This window comes from Notamacropus eugenii, chromosome 3, assembly GCF_028372415.1.
Source record: "Notamacropus eugenii isolate mMacEug1 chromosome 3, mMacEug1.pri_v2, whole genome shotgun sequence".
NCBI classification, from domain to species: domain Eukaryota; kingdom Metazoa; phylum Chordata; class Mammalia; order Diprotodontia; family Macropodidae; genus Notamacropus; species Notamacropus eugenii.
In genome coordinates this window covers 34,054,676-34,082,537 of record NC_092874.1, presented here as the reverse complement: position 1 = coordinate 34,082,537, position 27,862 = coordinate 34,054,676, and the positions used below count along the sequence as shown (strand labels likewise).

At 41.8% G+C, this 27,862-nt stretch overlaps 1 protein-coding gene across 1 annotated transcript in view; it reads left to right on the top strand.

Annotated features, from left to right (window-relative positions):
• KAT2B (lysine acetyltransferase 2B) overlaps window positions 1–27,862 on the top strand; it is a 113,734-nt gene that overhangs the window by 24,752 nt on the left and 61,120 nt on the right. The window contains exons 2-4 of the mRNA XM_072651213.1: window positions 3,250–3,376; window positions 18,968–19,113; window positions 27,387–27,476. Coding sequence (XP_072507314.1) covers window positions 3,250–3,376; window positions 18,968–19,113; window positions 27,387–27,476 — 363 coding nt within the window. The remainder of the gene's footprint in view (window positions 1–3,249; window positions 3,377–18,967; window positions 19,114–27,386; window positions 27,477–27,862) is intronic.

Here is a 27,862-nt window from a genome sequence, read left to right as displayed (position 1 = left end):
TATATATATATATACATATGCACACATATGCACACGCACACACACTTGCACTGAGGTTTCCTGAAAGGCACCATAGTGGAGTGGATAGGTGTCTGGACTTCGACTCAGTGAATAAACATTTATTAAGCACCTACTGTGTGCTGGGCACTGAGTACTGGGGACACTAAAAGAGGGAAGAGACAGTTCCTGCCCTCAGGGGGTTTATGGTTTAATGGAGACCCCATGTAAACAAATAAAATGGTGAGAAGGAAGATGTAATTTTCCTTCTATCAGTGTTCACAGACCCCCCCTGAAATCTATCCAGGGATTGGAGTTAAGAACCCCTCCTCTAACCCATGGGGCTCCTCCCCACCTTAGGTGATCTCCTTCTAAATCGTGCAGCCAGGAGGAGCTCAGGCGCCTCTGATTGAGGTCATCTGCACTGGGCAGAGTCTGATCTGTTTGATCATCGTGGCTCATTCTGAATTGGCAAATGCAGGAGGGAGGAGGCCCAGCAACTAGGTCAGCCTGGCTTGGGCAGATTCTCCTCACCCATCTCTCACCCTTTAGCCAAATCTCCTGCAGCTGGTTCAGTGTTCAGGCTGACACCTTAAGGTCATTTCCAAGGCACCCAGACTTCCACTCACGCCCACTCCAGTGCACTCTCTGGCGCCATTAACTTGCTCACTAGGGTTTGGTGGTTCCAGATCATTAGGAGTGCACCAGCTGCCACATACTTCCTCTTTTGCCGCCGCCCCCCCCCCCCCCCCCCCCAGTCCTTCAGGTGACTTCATGTTCTTTGGGTTAGAAAGTAGTTATTGAAATGTAAAGGTTTTATGTTTTCTTTTTCCCTTCTATGCCACCCTCTCCTTTCTCTCTGCCCCCATTTGGGCATGTGTCATTGTATATTGTCATTATCTGCCATTGTCTGAACACAGTCAGTCTAGTGGGGCCTCAGGGTCAGACCAACTGTTTGGGAAATCTGGGTATAGCAGCTGTTAAAATGGAGGGGGCTGCCTGGTGGGGGCCTCAGCCCCTCTGGGGCCTATTTTTTCGACAGTTAAGGATGGTTCCTTCCCTGTTCCTACCCTGTACCTACACATGAAGTGATGTGTTTACATCACTTAATGTTGTCCATGGCATTTCTCCCTGTTTCTAAATTTCCATGAGATTCCATAGGCAAGACAGAGACCCCTTCCTTTTTTTGTGTGGTGGAGAGATGGGTGCCCATTGTGTGGCATGCCTGAGGACTGTAGGCATGACTGCTGTTTCCACCCTTGTAGTTTTGTGTGTGTGTGTGTGTGTGTGTGTGTATGTGTGTGTGGTGTGTGTATTTCTGGGGTGCGTTTATGTGTATGTGTGTGATTGCCTTTCTCTGTCTCTCTCAATTTACTTGCCTACCCACTAAGTCAAGGCAATAATACTTCACTTATTTGCTAATTTCAGCCATGAGGAAAAAAATATGAGAGTAGAAAAGTGGAAAAAATGTGGAAAAACCATGAGCAGCCATCGACTCATTCACTAAAGCCTCTATACTCTCCTCTGTAGGATGGGCTTTCAGGAACTTGCTTAGGAATTAGAGATCGAATCAGTAAATCAGCAAGTAGTTGTTAAGCATGTGTCAGGCGCCATGCTGAGACTCTGGGCATACAAATTGCAGGAATAAAACAAAAGAGCTGGAATCTTGACAGGGAAGTGACCTCTTTACAAAATCAGTATCAAAAGAATAAATACCAATAAAATTTAAATCCTTTCTCTTTACTGGTTATTATCACAAGGTTAATTTATCAGTTCTCCCCCGCCCCCGACAAAAGAGAAGCAGCCAATGAGGAAGGAAGGACTGTTAGAGACAGAGGCATTGCCAAAGTCCAGAGAAGTGACAGCTGAAAGCCAGAGCAGATCACATCTCTCTAAAAGCACAGTGTCTGGGGCCATTTGGTTTAAGGACAATCAATCCTGTGCATTTCAGTGCCCTAGAAGAAAGTATTTTAAGGGCACTAGACTGTAAGATTCATTAAGATTGGGGGGGGGGGCATTAATGTGGAAATCCTGGCTCTTAGAACCAAACACAGTGTTCTGCACAAAGATAATTAATAGATGTTTATTAAATAAATATTTGACAAGTTACACAGTTTAATATTTGATAATACTGATGACTCTGGATCAAGAGAAAGAAAGTGAATTTATTTTCAATATACAGTCCCATTAAGAGGGCCTTTGAACAGATATTTGTCAATGTTAGTATTTAAATTTTTTTAAAAATTATTTTGCTGCTTAAAAGGGTTTTGGTAAGCTTTAGGTTTCAGAATCCTCTTCTATCCCAGAATGTGAATGTGGCAGAGTAAAGGAAACACTGCTTTTGGAGCTCGGAAAAACAGGGTTCAAGTCCTGTCTCTGACACTTACTGATTATGTGACTATTTTAATCTCTGTGAACCTCAGTTTCCTCATCTGTAAAAATAAGGAGGTTGGAGCAAATGACTTCTAAGGACCCTTTCAACTCTGGATCTCTGATCCCTGATCCTGTGTTGCTATGAAATTAAATCATCTTGTAGTATTTCACAAAGATAAACTGATGAAAGAAACATCAGGAGCATGGTGCTTGCTAGACATGTTATGTATGCCCTTTCACTACCCTAAACAAGACCCTGAAGGAGACCTTCTCACTGTGTCTCTTCCTTCTTTCTTGTGCCCTTAGATACCTTTCAGACATTTCTGCATTCCATACTTCACTTCTCTTCCTGTCATCAAGGCTGGGTCACGGTGGGTGAAAGCCCCATTGAGCAAAGCGGGGCTATTCAGAGCCTGCCTGCCAAGGCCCTGCTAAACTGCAGAGCAGGCTATGGCAGGGCATGGGGGACTGGTTTGGCACTTTGAAAACACCAGGAAACATTTCCAGTGGGTTCCTCTGGAATTCTATGCCTCACACTTGCCAAGAGTAGGGTCAGCAGGAGTAAGGGGTGGATGCTATTGCTTACTTTCTGCTGGCTGCTGGCTTACTTTCTGAACTGATTGGTGCTGATGACTGAAGATTGTCTGAATCAGTGGAGGAAAAGAACCTTTCTACCCTTCAAAAAAACAACAAAAAACACAAAATCCTTTTCATTTTGGCCACTAGTTCTGTATTCTTCTGGGCATTCTTAGAAAATGCAGAGTCAGAATGTCTGTAGTTAGTTGTCTCATACCTCACCTGTATTGTCTTATACAAAGCAATCAGCCCGTGTTCTACAGTCTGTTACATAAACTTGTCTCTCTCTTTTTAAATTTTCAGGCCGAGGAATCTTGTAAATGTAATGGCTGGAAAAACCCCAATCCCCCACCCACTCCTCCCCGGGCAGACGTGCAGCAGATAATTGTCAGTCTCACCGAGTCCTGTCGTAGTTGTAGCCACGCTCTCGGTAAGCATCAGCCACCGCCTCCCCCCCGCCCCCCATCCCATAGAGGCCCTGACTTCTGTGGAACTGCCATATGAGGACAAATTTTATCTGACTTTCCTTCAAATGGGGTAAAAGTATGGCTCCCCTGCTTGTGATGCTCTTGATCTGAGAGTTCCAGATGGGAGCCTCACAGTCCTGTCTCCAGTGGCCTCTGCTTCTGCTCCCTTAATAGAGCAGCTCTGACCTCCAAGCTCTCTGACATCAAAGAGCCCCCCAGACTCAAAAGAGACTTGTCAAATGAGATGAGACGCTGGCCTCTGACTCCAAGACCAAAGTCACCATCTGTAATCCCCTCATCTGATTACTGTTCTCATTGCTTGGGATCCTTCCTTGCAATGTTTTCTCATTTCTCATTTGCCTTGGTCTCTGGTGACACTAATAATCACTGATATATATCACATGCATTAACTCTTTTGAGCCTTGCGACAATTTTGTGAGATACAAGGATTATTAAGACCATTGTGCAGATTAGGAAACTGAGGTTTAGCAAAGTTAATTGACTTGCCCAGGGTTTGCCCAGTGAATATCAGAGGCAGGACTCAAATAAACCTCTTTTGGGCTGTTTTGTGTAACTTCTGTTTGTTGTTTTAAAATTTTTATTTTCATATTCTTTCTGATACCATGAGGATACCATTTTCTGTCAGCACAGGAAAGTTAGTTAAGCATTGTCATAAGACAATAGATTTTTAATAGCACTAACTACTTTATCCTGGTCCAGTAGGCTAGCATTTGGCTCAAAAGGGAAAAATATTAGTAAAGTCATTTGCAATTTTATTGGAAGAGTAATTGGAAAAAGTTTCCCTGGTCTCATTATTCCAAATGACAAAAGATTTTGTGCCTGTTTTTTTCTCTTTCCTGTCTCCAGATCTTCACTCTTATAGGTTGATAGGGTGTTTACAATTTCCTGGCCTTCTAGGACATATCACGTTAGATATATAATTCTCCCTTAGTTATTTGGCAGTTTTCATTCAGTAGCTACCATCTACCTTCCATGATCTTTCACTTTCATTTTTCCTTGGTACTGAGTATTCTCTCATAGTCTATAAAATGTTTCATATTGAGTGAAGTCAGGTTATCATTTTATTGCCTTTGGCCAAAGGCCATCTCAAGATGTTCAGGAAAGTCAGGTCTGATAAGAGTGTTATCTGGAGAGTATGTCATAGCAATAAAGGGTGTTTCTGGGAATGGAAATATGTAAACTTTCAAGGTAATTAGTGTCATAAAATAAATAGATTTTTTGGGGAGGAGTCTCTAGACCTATTTATAAAAATAGTGTTGGGTGATTCTTCATGTGGAAACTCCATCCACCCTTGGAGATTGGTTATTATTCTATTAGAACTTAAAATCTTAGAGAGAGTTGCCTACAGCACTAGGAGAGTGTGTAACTTACTCATGGTAACATAGTTAACTGGATCTGAGTCAGGAACTGAATCCAGGTCTTCTTATCTCCAAAGATGACCCACGATCCCCTCTGTCATTCCACATGTTATTAAACCCGTCCATTGCCATACTCATGATTTCACCATTCTAAAGCTACTGTGGCTCTGGGTGTTGAAATAGCCAATGCTAAAAGAAACATTTGACAAGTTACATACGCAGCTGTGTCATGTGTAAGTAAATTAACCTTTTCAAGGACTGGTCTTAATTGAATATTATTTTAGATTACTCCCAAGAAAAATCTTAGGCATGTTTCCAGACTGACAGGATGAGTTAAAGGTCAGGAAGAAGCACCTCTAGCTCAGGGACTCTGCAAACACAGACCCATGTTGTCTTTGATATGGGGTTTACACATATCATTCCATAACATTTTGTTAAGAAGAAATCCGAGCTGCTTTCTTAACTGTGGGCAGATTGGCCCTACTCTGGGGGCAAGTTCCCTTCCGTTATGCCACTAGGCCCCCCAACGCTAAACAGCAAAGTATTGTGCAAAATGCTGGGTGTGGCCAGCTTGGTTAGAGGCTGACTTTCCCTTTTATCTTCTCAGGCTGTGAGAAACTGTGCTCTCTGGGAGAAAAAAAGCCTGGCTTTTGGTGATGTCTACCTTATTGTGAATTTGTCATCCGATTGCTGTGGGCTCCGTGCCAGGCACTCAGCCTTTCTGGTTTTCAGTTTCATTTTCTCTAAACTAAAGGGTTTGAATTGAGCAGGAGTTCTTCACTTGTTGTGTGTCCTGGATCCCTTTGGTGATCTGGTCAAGTGGACTCTTCTCAAAATAATGCTTTTTTTAAACATAGCAAATAAAACATGGAAATTTCAAAAGGAAATTCAAGATTTGTAAAAATCAACATGCAATTTTTTCCCCCTTTCCCAGTTCCCAGATCCCTTGAAATTTATCCATGAGGTCCTTGGGGGCCTGTGGATCCCAGGCTAGATGTTCTCACAGATCCCTTTTAGCTCAAAATCCTGCCGTCTGCCTCAGAGACACTTTAGTACATTATTTTTTGAATTATTCCCTAGAGTTTGTGTGGTTTTTCTTTTTTGAGTTTGAGGGTTGGAGCATGAGTGGTTATATACCCCTATATACCCCTAGAGCCTACACTTCATAGTCTTCTTTTTGGCCCAACCCTCAATCTTATTAGTATTAAACCCAAGTGAAATCCTGCTCTGTCCTTTGACATCCTTAAAATACGGAACCGACATCAGACATCCTTTGACATGGTCTGCAGTGAAGCCTCCTCAGGACCCAACTTCCACTTCAAGCATCTGTATCCCAGCCTTGGAGTTGTGGTATTAATGACATCGCAGTTGGTGTTTGTGGTGTATGCCATATAAGATTGAGAGGAGAAATATATACATTATATATTAACAGTGCATATCTGGATTTTGTTTCTCTTTCTTCTCTTTTTTTTCTTTCTCTCTCTCTTTCTACCTTCTTTCATTCCTTCCTTTCTTCTCTTCCTTTCTCTCTTTTCTTTTTTTTCTTTCTTTCTTTATTTCCTCCAAGGAGGAAGTCAGTCAGCAATATTTATTATATGTCTACTATGTTCTAGGCACTGAGCTAAGCACTAGAGATACAGAGAAAGGTGAAAGACAGCGCCTGCCTTCCAGAAGCTCATAATCTAATAGGAGAAGACAGCACCTAAAGAAAAGATGAAAAGGGGAGGGAAGTAGGGGAGGCAGGGTACCCAGTGTGAGGGCATGATGAAGTCCACAGGAGTGCAGCCAGGTGGGAAGTGAGGAGATGGTTGGCCAGGGCACCCTCCTTACACGGAGGATCTGGTAGGAGAGTCTGGATTATGGCTCCTTCTTGTCCATCTGGATCTGCTCAAGGAATTGAAAGGTTTTCCCTCATAAGTCAGGCTTAAGACTAATCCCCATTTTCATTCTGTCACATTGTGGCTGTTGCTCAAGTTAGCAATAATCACTTGTACTTTGTCATCCAGATTTCCTGGACTTGTTGGACATCCCTAGGGCTTGCAAAGTTGATGTCGACTGATCAGGGCAGTGGTCAAAACTCAGCTGTCACTTGCTTCCTGTTGTAATTGGTCTGTTGACAATGAGCTCTGGTGGGGATGAAGATGAGAGCGCTGGGCTGCTTCTGTGGTCTTGATGCTTATTCTCATCTCTAGAATCTGTGGCTTGCTGCCATGTGACTGATCCTCTGCACACAAAGGATGCACACACACCGATCCTTAGACACAAAGTATGTGAAGGAAGTAGCATGGTATAAGAAAAAAACACTAGACTGGACATTAGGAAACCTGAGTCCATGTCAAATAATCAACAGCATCGACACTAAAGTATATTTGATGCAAATCACAAGTTTTTTCAGACTTTGGGAAAGTTGCTTAAACTCATTACTCTCATAGATGATTTCAGATGTCCCTTAATCCTGAAATTTTGGGATTCTTAATCTTGGTAGACATTTGAACAAACTTGTCCTTTAGAATCTGTGAGCCCTTTAGTACTTCGAGAGTGCTCATTGTGGGAAGGAATTAGCATTGTAAGACCATGGATCTTAAGAGTGGAGTTTAAGAGCTCCATGGAAGGTAGAGGTCACCTAGTCCAACCCCATCATTTTACAAATAAGGCAACTGATACTGCAGCTAAGGTGACCAAGAGTTTGTTGACTTCTCCAAAGTCACTTCGGTAGAGAGTCAGTGTGAGAGCTGAGATGTGAACCTAGAGCCTTCAGCTCCAAATCCACCATTCTCTACTGCACCAGACCACCTGTCTTGGCTGAGTTTTGTTACTGGTTCAGTGGAATTTGGCTTCCACTAGCATTTGTCAAGGGGCATGTTATCTTATTCTTCTCTCTTCCTCCCAGTTTTTCTGTTGATAATGGATAGAAATACTGTGTTAGGATGGATGGTTTATAGAGCAACCTCTTTCTGCAATCTGTTGCTTGAGGCTAACTTGTATTATATGTATTGTATTTACTTGTCTATACATTTGTATATGTAAGCATTTATTTGAAGACCACAAGGGAATATAAGCTTCATGAGTGTTAGGTATCTCCAGTGAATAGTGGAGTACCTTGCACAGTAGGTTCTTAATGCTGATTAAGTTGGATTCTCTACAGATTTAACTAGGGGTTGCCATGATTTTATTGGTCCCTATATCCATATATCTATATCTATATATAGATGTGGATGTGTATATGTATATATATGGATTATATAGTAGCAATTTTTTCTCCAGCTCATTTTACAGATAAAGAAATTGAGGCAAATAGGGTTCAGTGACTTGCCCAGGGTCACACAGACACAAGTGTCTAAGGCCAGATTTGACTCTAGGCCTCCTCTGTGCCACCTAGCTGCCCCTTATATCCCTGAGATGTCAGTAAAACGTCCCTACATCTCTGTATTCAATATTATTAGAAAAACAATCTTAAGAGTATGGGTTCTTAACCTTTTGTTAGTATTATGAATCACTTTGGTATTTGGGGAAAATAAATTTATGGGCTCCTTGATAGAATATTAATTTTAAATGAATCAAATAAAATACAGAGGATTATAAAGGAAACAAATTCTATTGAAATAAAAAAAGTAAATATTTTTCCCTTGCAAATTCATGGACTCCCTGAAATCTATCGGTGGATCTCTTGGGATTAAGAACTTTGTGAGATTACCATGCATATGCATGGAAGAAATAAAATTAGAGACAGAGAAAAAAGGAGAGAGACAGAGATAGAAAGGAGAGCCGGAATGAGAACCCACGCTGTCAGCATCCTGAGTTTTTTTTTTTTTGCCTTTGCCTTTTTGCCTTTGTCTCCACATTGCCCAGCACAGTGCCAGGCACGTAGGGCAGGAGTTTATTAAGTGCTTAATGGTTGACTTTCAGGTCTCTGAAGTACTAAAATAATTGTTTACTGTTGAACTGTGTGGAATGGTAGCTGCTTTAAGCCTCTTCTGAGTGTCCTAAAACACTTTGCTCTAATGGCAGAAACAGGAGATGCCACAGTAGAGATAATCCTGTTTTACTGCCTGTAAATATATAGTACTGATTTTGCCAAGCACAGGGAACTCATACCTTCCCCAATTACACTTATCTTTTTTCCCTTCTTAAAGACTGGGTCTTCCTGTGATTTTCAGGCTAGTCCCTCAGGGGCTTGTCCCACTCTGGGTAGCACAGGTTTTTCTCTCCTTAGACAGCCTGGTCCCTTCCCTGCCTCCTTCCCCTCCCCCCCTCCTGCAGGCTCACCATCTGAATGCTGAGCTTGGTGAGGACAGTGATCACCTTAGTTTACTGCTGCTCAGGACTCCTCCAGAGTCCTCTAGTGTGCTGCCAGCCTCAGCTTCCCTGGTAGCAGGGATTATGGGTGAGCAGTACCACTATTTCCGGCTCACATCTATTTTCACCACCACTACAGGGACACTGTTGCCTAGTTCTTGCCTTTAAATTGTAGAAAGGGAACACATGATTTTGGTTAGATTTGTTTTTCAGACTTCAAAAGGAAGGTTTGAAAAATCATTTGTACATTTTAGTGAAAGGGATAGAGACTGGACCTATGATTTCACTGATCTGGAGAACTCCAGGATGGGGGAACAGTCTCTCCTAATGCCTGTTGGCCCCTTCACTCTTGCTTAGAATCTTTCTAGGTTTTAAAATAGACAGTGTTCTAGGAGACCTGACTTCCCATCCTCCCCAGACCCTTACTAGCCTAGGTACATCATTGAACCTCAGTCTCAGTTTGATCGACTGTAAAATGGAGATAATAAACAATAGCATCTTTTTCCCAGAGTTGTGCTAGATGAATGCTAGATATTATTGGGGCTTTGCCCGGAGCCTTGAGAGACTGATTATCTCAAGGTCCCAGAACCAGAAAGGAGCAGAGGGAGAAGGTGAACCCAGTTCTTTCTGGCCACAGAAAGCCACAGCCACAGCTGACCATTACCAGATTTGGGTGGGTGTGGAGCAGTTCTCAACCTTTTTTGTGTCTTCTAGCTGGTTAGTGGTCTGATGATACTTGTGAACTTCTCAGAATAGTGTTTTTAAATTCATAAAATGGAATGAATATATAAGATAATAAGAATCAAATTATAGAAATAATTATAAAACATTAAAAAAAGTTTAAAGACTGCAGGTTAAAAATCCCAGACTAGAGGATATCCAAGGGTTCTGATTCTACTCATTGCTCTCGCCCAGCTCCTCCCCTCCCATCCCTATAGAGCCCCCCCCACTACTCCCCTACACAGTGACGGAGGATAATACAGACATAACACATGGAGAGCTAGTCTTCCCTCCATCCATTCATTTGTTCGGCAAATACTTATTAAGTGTCCATATAACTCTGAGAATGCTTTTGCCAGACTTTGCACTTGGCTTTGAGAATAGAAAAGATTGTTATGAAATTGTCCCTGTTCTCTGGAACTTTGCCTCATTCTGGGCATGGGGGTGGGGTGGGAAGCAGCACTTTGACAGAAAAGTAAATACAAAATGCAGATTATTTATGATATAATATCAGGAGATGGGGAGGGCACTAACAGAAGTATCAGGGCCTAAAAGTCAAGTCCTCTTAGCTTAATGTAGCTGTGTCATATGATCCAGCCATCAACACAAGTGCCTCAAAGTTGCCAGGTGGGGTGGTGGTAAGATTTTTGAGGGCCACATCATTTTCTGCTCACCTTGTACTAATTGCTGTTTGCTATGGATGAATGGGTGAGTGGTTAATGTAAGGCTAAGCTGATGTGTGCTTATAATAAAATGGGTAGCAGTTTTTAAACTGCTTCCAAAGAGATCAGTTATGTGCTTCAACTTTGGTTCTAAACTTTTTCTGGGTAGACTGGGGCAATGGGAGAGGGTGGAGGTTAGGGTTAGGGTTAGGGTTTTTTGAGTGTAAGATTTAAATGATGAAGCCATATTAAAGTTGCTGTAGTCTAAATATCAGGCACATAGGTGCCCTGTAATTCTTCAGTAGGTTTTGTCTAATGGCATCTTCACTGGCATCCTTACTTCTAGCCCCAATCTCAGATTCTGTGAACATAAAATCTGTTTGAATCCTTAATATGTAAGCATATTTACCAAAAGAAGCAGAAATCAGTCAATAAACATTAAGTGCCTACTGTGTGCCAGTACATACAGTAATCTGGGAATATAAATGCACACACAGTGCATTCCACATTCACATATGTAGATATATATCTTTCTTTATAGTCATATAATCTCTCTCTCTCCCTACCCCCTTTGTGTACACACACGTAGCTATGTCAACATAGCTATGTCTAGCTATATGTATATCTTTACCATATAATCTTCCTCCCTCTCCTCTCTTTCCCTGCCCTACTCCCTCCTCCCTCTCTCCCTCTCCCTCCACACACACACACACACACACACACACACACACACGTAGATATATGGCTATATCAGTATAGCTATATCTAGTCACATCTTTATCTTTCTTTTTTTAGTTACACACACCCAGATACACACATGGAACAAACAAACTGCAGGTCAAGGATGTCCAAGTAATGAATGAAGTTGGTGGCTGGAGAGGGTTCCAGGGCCAAGGTGACCATGCATTTCCTGTTTCTACCAAGGTAACAGCTGCCTTGGGATTCTTGGCAGCGGTGTCTTGGCAGATTACTGTCTCTTAACACCATGGGGATTTTCAAGACTGATACAGCACAAAACAGCTGAGTTGGGTTCTTGGGAGAATCTGAAAGCAAACAAAAGAATTTTCCTTTTTATCATAGAGAGAAAAAATGCCAACAGAGAGAGAGAAAGAGGTGGAATTCTGAGTAGTTCAGGGGTCATTCTTAGAATCCAAGTTGAGCTGAGCTCAGCGGCCACCTTGTCTGACCTGTACCTGATGAGGGAGGGCCCCTACTCCAGCACCTCTGGCAGCTGCTCGTCCAGACGTTGCTTGCAGCTCACCAGTTGGGCGGAACCTCTCATTTCCTGAGGCAGCCCACGGCTTTTGGAGCTCTCTGACAGCTCGGCAGTTTCCCCACAGCAAAGCCTAGAGAGAAGTCTCACTCAGAGCGTGAATAAGCTTTTCCTCATGTCTTTCTCCCTAAAACTGCCTTTAGTTTTGTCCTCTGAGACCCAAGCAGAATGTCTAACCCTTCTTCCACAGGAGAGCCCTTTAAATATTGGAAAACATCTCACCTTCCTTCCCACGTCTTCCAAGCTAAACATCCATATTATAGACAGTGGTACGGTGTATGGGGTAGAGTCAGGTAGATTTGAATTCAAAACTGCTTCAGATGCCTCCCAGCTGTGTGATCTTTGGAAAGTCACTTAACCTGTCAGTACCTCAGTTTCCTCATCTGTAAAATGGTGGTAATAGCAGGACTTATTTCGCAGGGTTGTTGTGAGGATCAAATGAGATATTTGTCAAATGCTATGCAAGTCATAAAGTGTTAAGTAAATGTTATCATCTTTATTATTTTTAGATAAGAACTCAAAACAGTGGAGGTGATTTGTCAAGATTAGCCCAGTTCTTCTGTCACCCTGGTTGCTCTCTTGCTTGTGTATCCCTCCTTGAATATCCTTCCTGAAATAGGCCCAGAATGGACCCCCTCTACCGCCCACAATGTGGTTTGCTCTAGGCAAAGTTTAAGGAAATTGCAGCCTCCTCTCTGGACACTGTTTTTCTCTGAATGGGTGGCAGAGTGGATAGAGTACTAGGCCTGGAAGACCTAATTCAGCCTTAGGTGCTTACTAGTTCTGTGATCCTGAGCAAGGCACTTAATCTCTGTTTCCCTCGGCTTCTTCAGCTGTAACATGGAGATAATAACAACACCTTTAAAAGGTTGGTGAGAGGATCAAATGGGATAATATTTGGAAAAAGCACTTCCCATGGAGCCTGGCACACGGGAGGTCCTTGTTCCCTTCCTTTCACCCCAGATTCCTCATCTCTAAAGTAGAGATGATAGCAATAGCGCCTTCCTTCCAGGGTTCCTAGGAGGATCCAATGAAATAACATTGATGTAGCCTTCTCAAGCCTACAACTACTGTAAAAATGCTTGCCATTGTCATTATATCGGGATGCAGCAGAGGAGATAATTTACTTTTTTCCTCCTCACTAGATACACTTGCACTCTAGTTGGGGAGCGTATGCATGAAGGAGGCATTTGGCATCCCTGAGCCCTTTGGTATTTTCAGAGAAGAACCAGGGTTGGTCAGCAGTGGTGTTGACTCATTGATCTGAAGTTCTCCTGGGCCAGTTTTGGCACCGGGCTTTTGAGTATCATAATTGACAGACAAAGGGTGTGGTCTTCCTGTTGCAGAAAGATTGGGGCCAGCATCATGTCAGTCTTGGTTGCTGTTGAAGTGGTGGGTGCTACATTCTAGAAGTGGATTGATTCCTTTGCACTCAGGCTGCCTTGGTGCAGCTGGGTCTGCAGTGAAGAAAAGTTGACAGTGGAATGAAGCAATGGGGGATGGGTGCATGAAGAGATCTGCTAGGTGTTGTGGTCATTTGCATTAAAAAAGATTCGATTCACCAAAATTCATTGACATTTGTTAAATTTGTCAAAATTCATTGACAGTTCATTGACATTTTCATTAAGATGATTGGTAGGCCCTTCCAATTCTTTGGGCCTCATTTTTTTATCTCTAAAATAAAGATGTTAGACTCAAAGATCTTTAGTAACAGACACTGGAATGGTGGTTTTATACCAGTTTATTGGTATAGGGAACTCCAAGATGAGGAAGCTCTTCTTCATGCAGGTAGTACCTTCCATGCCACCTGTAGTCTTGCAGCAGAGGTTCTCGATCTGGGGTCCGTTAACTTAAAAAAGGCAAAAAAAGTCAAACATATTTTGGTAGCTATTTTGCTAGAATTAGTTTCCTTTGTAATACTATGCATTTTAAATTCATTTTCCTGAAGTTTTATCAGCAAAGGAGAAGCTTCCAACAGAATTCAGGAACATAAATAAAAGATTAAGAGCCCCTGTCTTAGGGAGTTTCTTAGAGCACTGAAAGATCAAACAAGCAGCCTAGGATCCTACAGCCACTATGAGCCAGAGGCACGATTCAAACCCAGGTCTTCCTGGTTTTTAGATGGACTCCCCAAAGTTGCCTTTATGTGTAACCCCTGAGGTCCTTTTATCACTCCAAATCCTCTGATGAGATAGATGTTTTCTAAGGTTTCTTCTAGCGCTAAGAGTCCATGATTGAACATCCAGTGCATAAAGTGGGGTGAGATTTATTGTCACATGAATAGTTCTCCAGACGAGGAGTGAACTTGACTGCCTTGGGAAGGATCTGGGGCTGGGAGATCACCTTTGGGGTGATCTAGTCATTCGTTCTTGTTGATGGGAAAACCAAAGTCTTGAGCGGTTGACTGACTTGCCCAAGACAAGAGGGAGAGGGAAGTTTTGGACCCAGATCCCTCTGCTTTTATTTGTTCCTTCTCATTGGAAGTCTTCAAGCAAACACAGGGAGCAGCTCATTGGATACATACACTATAGGTGGGATTTTTTTTTTTTCACTCGGAATACATGGGCACTGAGATCTCTTCCAGCCTTGAAATCTTGTGAGTCTGGGAATGGCAGCAGGTCCAGGCTGGAACTCATCCATTGACAGGATCCACAAGTGGTTGTGAGCAGCCATGGCCTGCAGATCTTGGCACCATGGGGGATGTATTCATCGGGAGAGGGGAGGATTGAAGCAAATCAGCTTTTTTTGAGGTGTTTTCAGCATTGTAGGCCTAAGGTAATGAGGTGTTCCAGGCCAGGACAGTAACAGGAGGAGCAGAAAGAAAAGAGCAAGCATAAATGACATTGAGAAGAAACAGCCAACACAGCTCTGTGACTGATTGGCTGCCCAAGACTGGTTCTGTGTGGCGGAAAGGCTGCTGGATTTGGAATCGGAGAATCTTGGTCCATATCCAAAGTCAGACACAGTTATAACGGTTGTCTCTTCCACTTCCAGCCACAGTCTGCTCCAGGTTAAACGCCCACAGTTTGAGAGGCAAAATGGCATAGTTTGCAGGGAGTCAGAAAGCCCTGAGTTCAAACCCTACCACAGATGTTTACTAGCCTTATGACCCGGAACAAGTTGCTTAACCTGCCTGTGTCTCATTTATTTTCCTTATCTGAAAAATGAAGGAGTTGGATTAGAGAGCCCCTGGTCTCTCTTCTAGCTCTAAAACTCATTGAATGGTCCTGTAGGATTGGAAGATTTAAGGGTTTCAGGTATGAAAGAAGAAAGCATTGATGTCATTTGCAGAAATTAAGCAACTAGGAGGTAGAGGGGGTTTTATGGGAATTGGAGTGGTTATCAGCTCCAGTCAACAAATAAATGTTTATGTAGCTCTTTGTCTTACAAAGTAACTTTTATATTTATCTTACTTGGTCCTGACAATAACCCTATGAAGTAGGCGATGTTAATTCCCCCATTTTACAGAAGAGGAAACTGAGACTCAGAGATTCAGTGACTTGCCAGGATCACAGAGCTGGCAGGCTTCTAGCTCCTCAGCTTCCTGATGCCCAATCCAGTGCTCTCACCTATTACATCTAGCTGCGTTTTATAGTTGTCAGGGGTAATGAGTTGGCATTTGCCTGAAGAAAACCCCCAGAAGGCAGTTGGCAGAAAGGGATTAGAACCTTGGTGTGAACTCAGACTCCTTCTAGATTTGGAAGGGTTGTTAACCTTAATGGTGATGGTTTAGACTGTGAGAGAAGCAAAGAGTGATCACCCTCATTCTAAGAGCAGGATGAGATTTGGTGGTGATTGAGAAAGGACATTGAAGTAGCCAGGAAAGGGTCACATGAGATTTCTTGGGCTCTAGAAGGATCCTGGAAGGGGTCCAGTAAACAGATGTAGACCATTCCCCATTATGTTGTACAACATCTTGGCTGTGGCTCCCAGGAGGTAAGATTTGGGTTCCATCTGACTCATTCCCCAAAGCAGCTATGCCCGACCCTTGTTTCTTCCTTTAATCCCACAGTCCCTCACTTAACTCTTAGCCCTGGCTTCCTGCAGATGATCTCAGCTTTCCTTATCTCCCTCTTCCCCTAACCCTCAGCCTTTCATCCGTCCCTTACTTCCTTTGGCTAGAGGTCCTTGACATTTTTGCCATCCTATATTCCTTTGGCACTCTGAAAGTCTACAGGCCAGACCTCCTTTCACATAAGGTTTTAAATGATAAAATGCATAGCATTCAACACTGAATATAAATTATAAAAAATACTTTGACAATTCTCAGATCCAGGTTAGGAGCCCCTGTCCTAGAGGAAGTAATTCCTCTTCTTTCCCCCTAAAAGTGACCCCCCAGGATCTGTGCTTCAAATGCCTTCAGATCATGGCATCATGGAGCCAGAGTGGGAGATTACAGTAAATTTCCTTTTACAGCTGCTTTGGCAGGGAGGAGTGTGCAGTCTTCTCCTCAACTTAGCACCTCCCTTTCTAGAATCTCTGATTTATTCCTCTGCCCACTCCTTTACCTTCTAGTATTTTTGAAATCCAGAAGCTGATTTAATCTAAATAAAGTAGGAGGGAAATGAGTAATTGCTAATGAAGCCAAACTTCTTAGAACTCATTTGCTTTACTTGACTTTTTATCTTATCCACAACCAGAAATGTGTGCGAAGATGGCTTTCTAGATAAATGAGCCCATACACTTTGAAGATTTAAACTGCTTAGAAATAACAGACTTAATTTGACCAGTATGGTATAAATGGGTGGCTCCGGGAATTTGTTGCACAACACGCTGATTCCTCCCTTGGCCCCAGTTTTCTTTCAGCTCTTTCGCATTGGAAGCAGTAGAGCTGCCCCAGGAAGACAGACATCCTCTTCAGAGTGCTCCTTTTCCTCCTGCCCATGGCCCATATAAGAGCCTTGTGGATTAGTTCTCTTATAGGAGGAAACATGGCTCCCAAAGGCCTCATTCCTCATGACCTGAAAGGGAGAAGAGAACAGTTAGATGTCTCTGGGTGACTTCTTTAGAGTGAACTCATTCAACAAATAAATGCACCTTCTGCCACTCTACTGCTCCTTCTTTGCTTTCCGAAATAGGGATGAAGTCTAGAAGTCTTTCAGATACTCGGTATTTTTAAGCCCATGAATGCAATAGTTGGGAATTCTTGGTTGAACAGCAGTCTGTGATGTACCAGACCGAGGGCTAGTTCATTGTCACACTCCTATGTATCTTTCTGATGCACACAGTCAGCCATTTGTTTTTCTGTTTGTTACATTTCTATTGGTTACAGTTACAGTTTTTACATTTGGTAACATAATGCGGTTGAGTCTGTTACTGTGATTTTCCAGCTAAAATTCTTTCCTTATCGTTCCGAATGGCCCGCCAGCATACCTCTAACTGTATCACTGTCCCCTTTCAGGGAAGTTCTCTGCTGGGAACATGTGTGCACACCAAGCAGATGGCCTGCTTTTGGATGTACACTTATATACACTTAAAGGGTTTGAAAGGGCCACTAGGTGGCGCCATAATGCATAGGGTGCTAGGCCTGGAGTCAGGAATACTCTTCATGAGTTCAGATTCAGCCTCAGACACTTACTAGCTGTGGGACCTTGGGCAAATCACTTAACGCTCTTTGTTCCAGTTTTCTCACCTGTAAAATGAGCTGGAGAAGGAGACCACAAACTGCTCTAATATCTTTGCCAAGAAAACCCCAAATGGGCTCATAAAGAGGCACATATGACTGAAGCAAGTGAACAACAAAGGGTTTGAAAATTTCTATTTTCCATTGCTTTTCTGGCTTAAAAACCAAGAAGAAAGAAGTGGCTGTTGTATCTCTAACTTTCATTTCTTTCCCTCTGCCTTCATACATTTTTTTTTGTATGACACGCCCCTTCCCTTCCTCTCCATCCTTCCCCTCCCTTGCCCCAGTATTTAATCTTTTTTGGCCTAGCCCTAGAATGCACCTCATTCCCTTCTTAGCCCTAGTAGCAAGGATAATGAATGATAATAGTAACTTACATTTATATAGCAAGTGCTTTGTGTACATTATTTCACTGGGGCTTCACAGTAACTCTGAGGTGGGTACCACAAGTGTTACCTCCATTTTGGAGATAGGCAGCATGGCATAACGATTGGTAGATGGCTAGCCATGGAACCAGTTCAAATCCTGCACCTAATGCGTGATAGCTATGTGTTCAAGTTATGTGTCCATCTGCATACTCATACAACTTTGATCCTTCCCTCCCCCTCATGAAGAAACTGAGGCTCTAAGTGACTTGCTTGAGGCTACAAAGTGGTAAATGTTAGAGGCAGAATCTGAACCCATTTCTTTCTGACTCCCAAGCCCAGTGTTCTGTCCAGCGTACCATGTTGTCTTTTTTCCTGTTACATTCATTTTTTTTTCTTTTTTAATGCTTCTTTGTGCCAGTCTCCCTGGGAGGGATCCTTTCTGGTGTGGGTCACACTGTAAAAGTTCTTTTCAGTGAGAAATAACTTTCCCTTAACCAACCATGCTGTTAGCACATATTTATTGATCACCAGTGGTATAGCTGGGGGTGGCTGAATTCAATGGTCTTTTCACAATAGAGGCTTTACTCACAGTAGAGGGTAGAAGATACATTGAATGTTGTTACTACTGTTCATACTTACCTAGTTCTTTATGGTTTTATACTTTTGAGTGGTATAGATAATATGTACTATAGAGATTCAGAGGAAGGAAACAGCCACAGTTTGAGATAGTCAGGGAAGGCTTTGTAGAGAGCCTGGGACTTGACCTTTGTCTTGAAACATGAAGTGCAGGTTAAATGGCAGGGAGGCCATTCCCAAGAATGGATTGACTCATGAACAAAGTTAGTGAGGCAGCAAAAGGAGCCTAACGCCATAGATTTGCTGCAAGGCCCTCCAGAATGGAGGGGGACCTGTTTTTTCTGTTGAGTCTGAGGTCTCTAAGAATGTTGTCCTTTCTTGGCTCCCAGAGAAAAAAGTCACTCACATTTGTTCTTTAGTAACCAAATTGGTCTCAGACCTTATGTAGGTTGGGTCCGTCCCCTTGGAACATTTAGAACTAGAATAATTATATGAAGAAAATTATTGGGAAGACTTGGATCTTAACAGGGCTTGAGGCATTTGGGTTTTGGTCTGTCCTGCATCAAGTGGAGTTGATGAGAAAGTTCCTTTTCAAATATGAGTCTTGGTGAGGTGGTTGCTGTTGTCTCACCTGAATCTCTCCATGCCCCCTTTCAGCTGCTCATGTATCTCACCTGGAGAACGTGTCAGAGGAAGAAATGAACAGGCTCCTTGGCATAGTTTTGGATGTGGAATATCTCTTCACTTGTGTTCACAAAGAAGAAGATGCAGATACCAAACAAGTTTATTTCTACCTTTTCAAGGTAAGGGTTTACTTTTTTCTTTGACATCTCACATGAGATTTTTCCCTGATACCCACAGGATCTTAAAAGCCCTAGACGATGCCTTTGTTTTAAACATCATCATGATTTCTCCACATACCCAACTCCTTCCCAAAATAAGCAACCCTCCTCATTAAAAAAAGAAAATGATGGTGACCACATTTGAGAATGGGAGCAACATTCCAACCCCTGCCCCTGTCCAGGGGAGGGGGGTGAATTTCTTCATATATTCTCTGGCCCTCGTTTGGGCTCTTCCAGTGATTCTGTCTGACTTTGGTTTAGTGTTGGTTTTTTATTGTCCTGGTTTTGCTGACTTTAATTTTGTTCAGTTGATACTTGTTCCGTATTTCTTGGAATCCCTCCCATTCATCCTTTCTCACAGTACAATCTTATTTCACTGTGTTCAGATGCCGGTTTGTTTATCCCGTATAACCCTTGTTTGTGCGGAGTTGTTTGCATGCTATCTCCCCCATTAGACTGGGAGTGCCTAGAGAACAGACCCTGTTTTTGCCTTTGTTTCCACTCCCAATAAATGTTTGTCAATTTGTTGACCTGAGTATGAATACTAAATTTGTTACTGGGTTGTTTTTTTCTTCTGCCACAAAAAATTGTGTTATGACTATGGAGCCTCCTTGTCTGTCTTTGACCTCCTTTGGGTATATGCCCTGTAATGTGCTCTTTGGATTGAAGGGCAGGGATTATATGTATAGTGCCTTTTCTTATATAATTTCAAATTGTTTTCCAGAAAGGGTAGATCACTTCAGAGCTACATTAACAGCCTATCTATCCAACGACCTGTTGTTTTTTTTTTAAGAAATTCGGAAATTTTTTAAGAAGTTTTTTAAGTAATTCTGATTTGTTTAAGTCAGTTCAGTTTTTTTTATAGTTTTCTTTTTAATTATGAACTAAGCAAATGTGTAAGAAAAATTATGTACTATGCATTTTAGCCACAGTCAATAGGGGACAATTTATTAATATATAAACATTCCTGATTGGAGAACAATTCAGTGGGGCAGCATTTTCTCGCACTAGTTGGAAATTCTCTTTGTTTTCTGTTCCAAGCAATGTCTCATTCATAGACACATGTATATGTATGTTTACATATACACATGGATACACGTATATACATATAGAATACTAAAGCTATATATTTATAGTACTATACTATATACTATATGTTTCATAGGAATATTGAAATGAGAAAAAAAAATTTCCACAGAATGAGAAAACAAAAAATACAGTTTTATTTTAGGGATTTTGAATTGCCCAAACATAACAACAGAAATGTCAGTGAAATACCACTGTCTCCCTCAGAGAAATCAATTCCTGAATCTTGAACCTTTCCATCTGGTCAAAGGTATACAGAAAGGATGATTTAATTAGATTGAAGAAGAAACCATGGTTTGGTCCCCTTAAACAAGATTACTTCTCTTAATTTAAGGGTAGGATCTTTTCCCTGTTAGTACCTTCCATTCATGGAAGATTGATTAGATCTTTGATTCAAGTGAATCCAAGGATTCAGACTAGGATTTTGTTGTTGGGTCATGTCTGACCCTTTGTGACCCCATGGACCATAGTAGTCCAGTACTGTCTGTGGAGTTTTCTTGGCAAAAATACTGGAGTGGTTTGCCATTTTCTTCTTCAGTGGGCTAAGGCAAACAGAGGTTAAGTGACTTGTTCAGGGTCACACAGCTTATTGAGTGTCTGAGACTGGATTTGAACTCAGGTCTTCCTGACTCCAGGCTTAGCGCTTTATCCACTGAGCCACCCAACTACCTTTAGACTAGGAATTGTCAGACTATTTTTTCTTAACATTTTACAACCCAAATGAGGCTTTGGTGTTCTGTATATTGAATTGACAGCCACAAACTTTTCAGTAGACAAAAAAGAATAGAAAAGAGGGTTGTTTGAGAAACTGAATTTGTGTTCTAGATAAGGGGTTTTTTAAGCTTCTTGCATGCTTTGCAAGCAAGAAAAAAATCCTGAATGGAATCAGGATTCCTTTGCCAGATCATGTGACTCCTTCCTGCATAACCCTCTCAAAAATGACCTCCCAAGCCTTTCCTGATAAATCTCTGTGTCAGTCAAAACTCACTCTAGTACTTCATACATTCTCCTAGATGATAGCTGTAAACTCTGTAAGAGTTTACATGTATTATGACAACCCTGGGTAGCAGGGGCTATTATTACTCCCTACATTACAGATATGGAAACTGAGGCACACAGGGCCACATAGCTTGACAAATGAGGTAGGATTTGAACTCAGATCAGTGCTCTATCCACTGTTTTTATATTGATTTACTTCTTTAGAGCTTATATGATTTTCAGCTACTTCATTTTCTATTTGAAGTCATTAGCCCAGGAAGAATAGACTTTTATTTCTTTTTTCTTTCCCTTCAGTGCCTAGTACAGTTCTCTGCATGCAGTTGGTCTTAACAAACGCTGTTGTTTTGTCAAAAAGGAAGGAATATGTCTTTATCTGAGGTCACGGACAGCTTTTCCCTATAACAACAGCGACAGCAACAAATCACGTTTCTGTAGTGTTTTAAGATCTGCAAAATACTTGACGTATGTTGTTTCATTTGGTCATCACAATAAGCCTATCTTGTGGGTGCCATTATTATCCCTATTTAACAGATGAGAACAGTAAGGCTCAGAAAGGTCAGTGATTTACCCAGGGTTTCACAGCTGAAGTAGGATTTGAACTCTGGTTTCCCTGATTCTGGGCCCAGCAGTATAGATAGGTGTGAGCTCTCTCGACCTGCTGCCACATCTCCTAGGGCAGCAGGGAGTGCTTCCTTCAGGTGCCAGAACTGACAAGAGGCTTATAGATAAGTTCCAGGCTAGAGAGAAGATTCTGGAAAAGGTTTTTGGTCTGCACTTGTTCTGAAACTCTTAAAGAGTCCCCAGGGCTAAGAATCACCATCAGCTGATGAGGAGGCTAGAGGTTCAGAGCTTTGGCATCATCTTGTCCAGACCCTTCCTCACCTGCCAGTGTTTTGTGTGCTCTCAGACTTGGAGATTCCATTTAGGATCCAGGGTGGAGGCCAAGCAGAACTCAGAGGTAGTCTTATCCACACCCCTCTTTTGTCAAACGAAGAAAATGGGAAATAATTTACACATATCATGGGATTCAGACTCAGGTGCCCTGACTCCACATCTGTCTCTCAGTCTGGCTTGGTAATAACAGTCACTCCCCTGGATTTCTTGAGGCTCCACGGCCCTTCTGTGAGTGGAGGGGGGACGCATCAGCAACTCAGTGTAACTCATTTCTCAAAAGAACTTGGCCATTAGAAGGATGCTGTCTTTGCCCATCCAGGTGATAGATGGGAAAATTGATTATTTTGTATCTAATGTGAGAAGAAAGTGTGACTAGGTTAGGGTGTTAATTTGAAAATGATTTGGGGGTTCTAGTGTAAACCAAGCTCAATGTGAGTCACTAGTGGCAATCAAGAAGGCAAATGCAATCTTAGGATGTGTTGAGACAAACATGAGTATGAAGGCAAAGGAAATAATCCTCCTGCTCTTGACTGCTCTGGTCAGACAGCATCTGGAAAAGTTCATGTTCATTAGAAACTTTCATTAGAGGAAGGACATTGATAAGTTAGAAAGCACAAAGTCCATTGAGGCCTTCCATGATGCCTTTGACACCTAGGGCCGCCTCCTCTCTGAATTACTGTTGTTTAGTGTAGACTCCATTTGGGGTTTTCTTGGCAAAGACACTAGAGTTGTCATCTCTGTCTCATTTTACAGATGAGGAAACTGAGGCAAACAGGGCTAAGTAAGTGTCAGAGGCCAGATTTGCGCTCAAGAGGATGAATCTTCCTAATTCTGGCCCTCCACTCTATCTACTGTGCTACTTACTTAGCTGGTCTCTCTGAATTACCTTGTGTTTATTTTCTTGTAAATACATGTTTTGTCTTCCCTGGTGGAATATCAGCTCTTGTATTGTCCTTTATTTCTTCTGTCCTAGCACAGTGCCTGGCACCTAGTAGGAGCTGAATAATAACTGATCAAGGAAAACCAGAAAGGTGAAAACACTTCACTTCCTGTTATGTGCTGATCAGTTGAAGAAACTAGACATGCCTAACTCAGGGAAGAAAGCCCTGGCTGGGATATGGGATATGATTGCTGTCTTTCAGTATCTGAAGGGGTTGACTTGTGGAATGGGGAGTAAACTTGACTTGCTTAGACCTAAGGCCAGAACTAAGCATAAATAGTGGTGGCCACCAAATGGAATGTTGAGTCTTGATAAGAGGAGAAAAAAACTTAAAAAAAATATACCTCTAAGAGCAGCTAGGTGGCACAGTGTTTAGCACTGGCCCTGGAGTCAGGAGGACCCCAGTTTAAATCTGGCCTGAGATACTTGTGTGACCCTGAGCAAGTCATTTCACCCCAGTTGCCTCCAAAAAAACAGAACAAAAAATATCTCTAGTTCTTTAAAAATGAAATCAGCTGTGATTGAAAGCAGAGGCTTCCCCCTCATGGGAGGGCCTTAGCATCATAGGTCTAGAAATGGCAGGGACTTCGAGGTGATCTAGCCCAACCCCTTCATTTTATAGATGAGGAAGCGCATGCCTAGTGGCTTTAAACTCAAAGAGGAACTGGATCTCTTGCCTTGGGGCCACATATTTATTTAGAAAACCACAAATTAGCATTATGTAGTATTGCATTTTTAATTATTTTGTTAAACCTTTCTCTGAGGATATTTTATTGTGGCTTAGACTACACCTCTGGTTTAGTAGATAGAGGGCTGAAGTTAGTCAAGAGTGCCAGAGTTTAAATCCTGCCTCAGACACTTACTGATAAAAGTCACTTTATCTTTCTTAGCTTTAATCTTATCATCTGTAAAATGGGTTGTTGTGAGATAATAATAGGTGAAGCACTTTGCCAAGATGAAAGCCTTCTATAAATGCTAGCCATCGTCATCAGCATTATATTACTATTTTTTCCCAAAGTCATGTGGGCATATCAGAGCCAGGATGTGGCATCCTATGACTCCAGAGCCAGGGTTCTTTCCCCCGTACCAAGCCTAAGGAGTCTGCCACAGAGCGCTTTCTCACTCTGGTGTGGGTTGCCTGAGTCTCTGAGATTTGGTGATTCTGACAAGGCCCAGCTGTGCCAGAGCCCCTTCTCTTAAGATCTCTGGAAGAGACATCAGTAAAAGAAAAACAGAGCCTGCAAGAATGTAACTGTTATTTGTGTTGGAGGAGATCCTTGGCAGGAGCCTACTGCCCTGCTGGAAGTCAGGGTGGCGTCAGGGTTTCCACCCTGTCAGCCTCCTGATTTGGTTTTGTTTATAAGTAACCCACTGGGCCAGAAAACATTGGTGGTGAGTTAAAAAAAGCTCCTTGCCTGGCACACAGGTGACTAAGAAATAAAATACTTGCTGATTGAAACGCATTCTTTTTTTAACAAGGCAATGTCTCTAACTCATTGCTTGGGTTAAAAAAAAGGCCAAAATATGGAACTTAGTTGCCTTAAATATCTTACTCCCAGCAAATAATTCAGAAGGCATCTTGTTATTTAACTATGCCTCTGCTATGTCTTCCAGTTTACCAAAATAGCCAGTGTGAGTTACGGCAGCATTCAAAATAACTTTCAAGCCCGTGTTTGAAAACAAATTCATCTTCCATTCATTGATCAAAATAGATTTTTGAAGTGAATGGTAAAGTGGTATCAGCGAGACCTATTTAAGATCATTGGGTATAAGAGCTAGAAGGCCAATGTAAAGTCATCCAGTGGAAGTCTTTCATTTGACACGAGTGGGAACTGAGACAATGGAAAAAGCTGTGACTCTGGAAGCCAGATTCAGATCCTCACATGTGAACTTGCTCGAGTTTGGCTCCCTGTGCCTCAGTTTCTTCTTCTGTAAAAATGAAGGCTTTGACTGAGATGGTCTTCAACTCTCAATCTATGATCTGTAAAATGAGAGTTGGTCTCAGTGGCTTCTGTAGTCCCTGCCAGGTCCTCCTGTTTGGTCCTGAGAGGGAAAATAACTTGTCTATAGTTCAAGCTTTCAGATCATCAAATATCAGTGTTCTTCTCAGTGTAACATGCTGGCTCCAAACTTGAAATCCCATTCCCTCAAATGGGCAGTTTTGACAGTAGTGGTGGATTAGGTGACCAGAACACATCTCTTTTTTCTTTAACCCTGGGAGGTTTTCCTGTGATCTACTTTATTATTACCTTACATCCCTAACAAGCTATGTATGTCACTTAATCTTTTATTTTCTCATCTGTAAAATGGGATCCCCACGTCACAGGTTTATTATGAGACTCCAGTGGATAATGTACTTAAAGTACTTTGTAAACTTTATTGTATTATGTAGATGACAGTAATTGTAGTGATGATAAAAACAGAACAGTTTTTACAGATTACGGTAGTACATTTCAAGGATCCAGGAAAAGGTTAGCTATAGGATATTAGCGGTCTAGAAAAAAGAACACTGGTTCTATAGCCATAATGCCTGGGTTCAGACGCTGCCTCTAGTGCTTTCCACTTACATGACCTTGATCATTCTTAAATGCCCTGGGCCTCAGTGCTTTTTGTTTTGTTTTGTTTTTCCCCTGCAAAATGATTGAGTTGGATTCAGTGACCTTAGAGGTCTTGTTTGGCTCTAGATCTATGACCTTGTGGTCTTGTTCTGGGCATTTCGATGCTGCTCAGGGAGAGAAAAGCACTTTTGTAGTTATCCAACAATTGGAGGCTGTTCTGATCTCCAAGAGCTTGCCAGTCAGTGCCTGAATAGTTTCATGTCCTAGTGCCTTTCCATTTGGGTACATCTGCTGATTCACGGCTGTTTCTAGGCATGCTACACAAAGGCAGTGGAGTAGAGAGGCAATGTGTGTGACTAAAATACTGTGTTTTTCAGAAGACTTGAGTAGCTACAAGTTCAGTTTAAACTGGGTAGAGAGTAAAGTACTTCATCATGGTGGCTCTGGGATCTCTTGTCACTTGGCTGTCAGCTTATTCTGACAGTGGTGGGAAATTAATCCCAGTGCTTTGAACATGCTAGGGAGTTAGCTTTTTAAACAGTCCTGGATAAACCTTGGGTAAATTTATTGGTTTTCTAAATCTGAATTTCCTCTTGTGTCAGAAGGATTAGACTTATTCTGTTTGGTCCCAGAGACCAGAGCTAAGAGTGAAGGGAGGAAGCTGCAAAGAAGCAAATTTAGATGTGATATAAAGAAAAACTGGCTAACAGTTAATTGGTTGTTGTTGAATCATTTTCAGTTATGTCTAACTCTTCATAACCCCATTTGGGGTTTTCTTGGCAGAGATACCACAGTGGTTTGCCATTTCCTTCTGCAGCTCATTTGACAGATGAGGAAACTGAGGCAAACAGGGTTAAGTGACTTGGGTCACACAGTAAATATCTGAGGTCAGATTTGAACTCAGGCAGATGAGTCTTCCTAATTCTAGGCCCAGCACTCTTGTTGTCTAGTTGCCTCAGTGGAATGACCTTTGCTGGGAGCTTTCTTCATTGAGCTATTTGAGCAGAGGAGAGAAGACCTCAGGTTCAGTTTGTTGCAGAAGGTTCCCTTATTCATTTCTGAGTTGGATTAAATGGCATCTGAAGTTCTTTACCATCCTATCCGACTCTGCTTTTGTGGGCAGTAAAATCTAGGATGCTTAAAGTGTGTGTGTGTGTGTGTGTGTGTGTGTGTGTGTGTGTGTGTGTGTGTGTGTGTGAGAGAGAGAGAGAGAGAGAGAGAGAGTTTTGAAGTCAGTGAAAAGGCAGGCCCTGAAAGTTACTATCACTTAGGTTCTGCAAAATTCTAGCATGAAGAGCCTTAGATAATACTTTACACTGATAGTTTTTTAAGAAATCTTGGTCAGATACCCATTAAAATACAAGAACTGTTGTGTTCAGTCAGAGAGATATCATCAGTCTCTTCCTTGTCTATCTATCACCTCTAGTATTGTCTTATCAAAGACATGTTTGAGTGGGGGAAGGATTGGAGATTGCCATGAATGCAGTTGGCGGGGGAGATAGAAGAGTGTGGGAGGGGAGCTTCCCTCAGTGACTCCTCTCCCTGAAAAAATAAAATGGCTCCGTGGTCAGACATGTTTGTGGAAGACACCTGACAACTGGTAGTCCTTTGGGGAGGCGGTACTTGAATTGTTAGCAGCTTATATGTAATTTAAGTTAAAAAAAATACAGATAATGCTTTTCTCTCAGACATTTGAAGTCTTTTTCATGTGTGTATTTTATTTTTCTTAACATTTTGGTCTCTTGGATTCTTGGCAGCTTTTGAGAAAATGCATTTTACAAATGGGGAAGCCTATAGTTGAAGGATCCTTGGAGAGCCCTCCATTTGAGAAGCCCAGTATTGAACAGGTAAAAATGAATGTTTACATTGAGTTTAATTCCAAAAATTCGTTTACATTCAATACATATTTATTAAACACTGAGATTACAAAGACCCAAAATACAAAGCATTTCTACTCTTTAAGAATACAAAGAAAAAAAGAGACATTTCCATTCTTGCAAAGGAGAGATAAGGATGGTAAGGGTTGACATTTGTATTGCTAGATGTATGATTTTTGGTTAAATTTAATTTTTAATTAATAAGCAGTAATTGTCTCTTCCTCTACTTCTCTTCCCTACTGGGGACAAAAAAATAAAGACAAAACCCTAATAAATAAAATTTGTGTTATGTAAAACAACAATCATCTTAGATAGATGCTATCATCTTCATTTCAAGGAATTAAAAAAAAAACCAA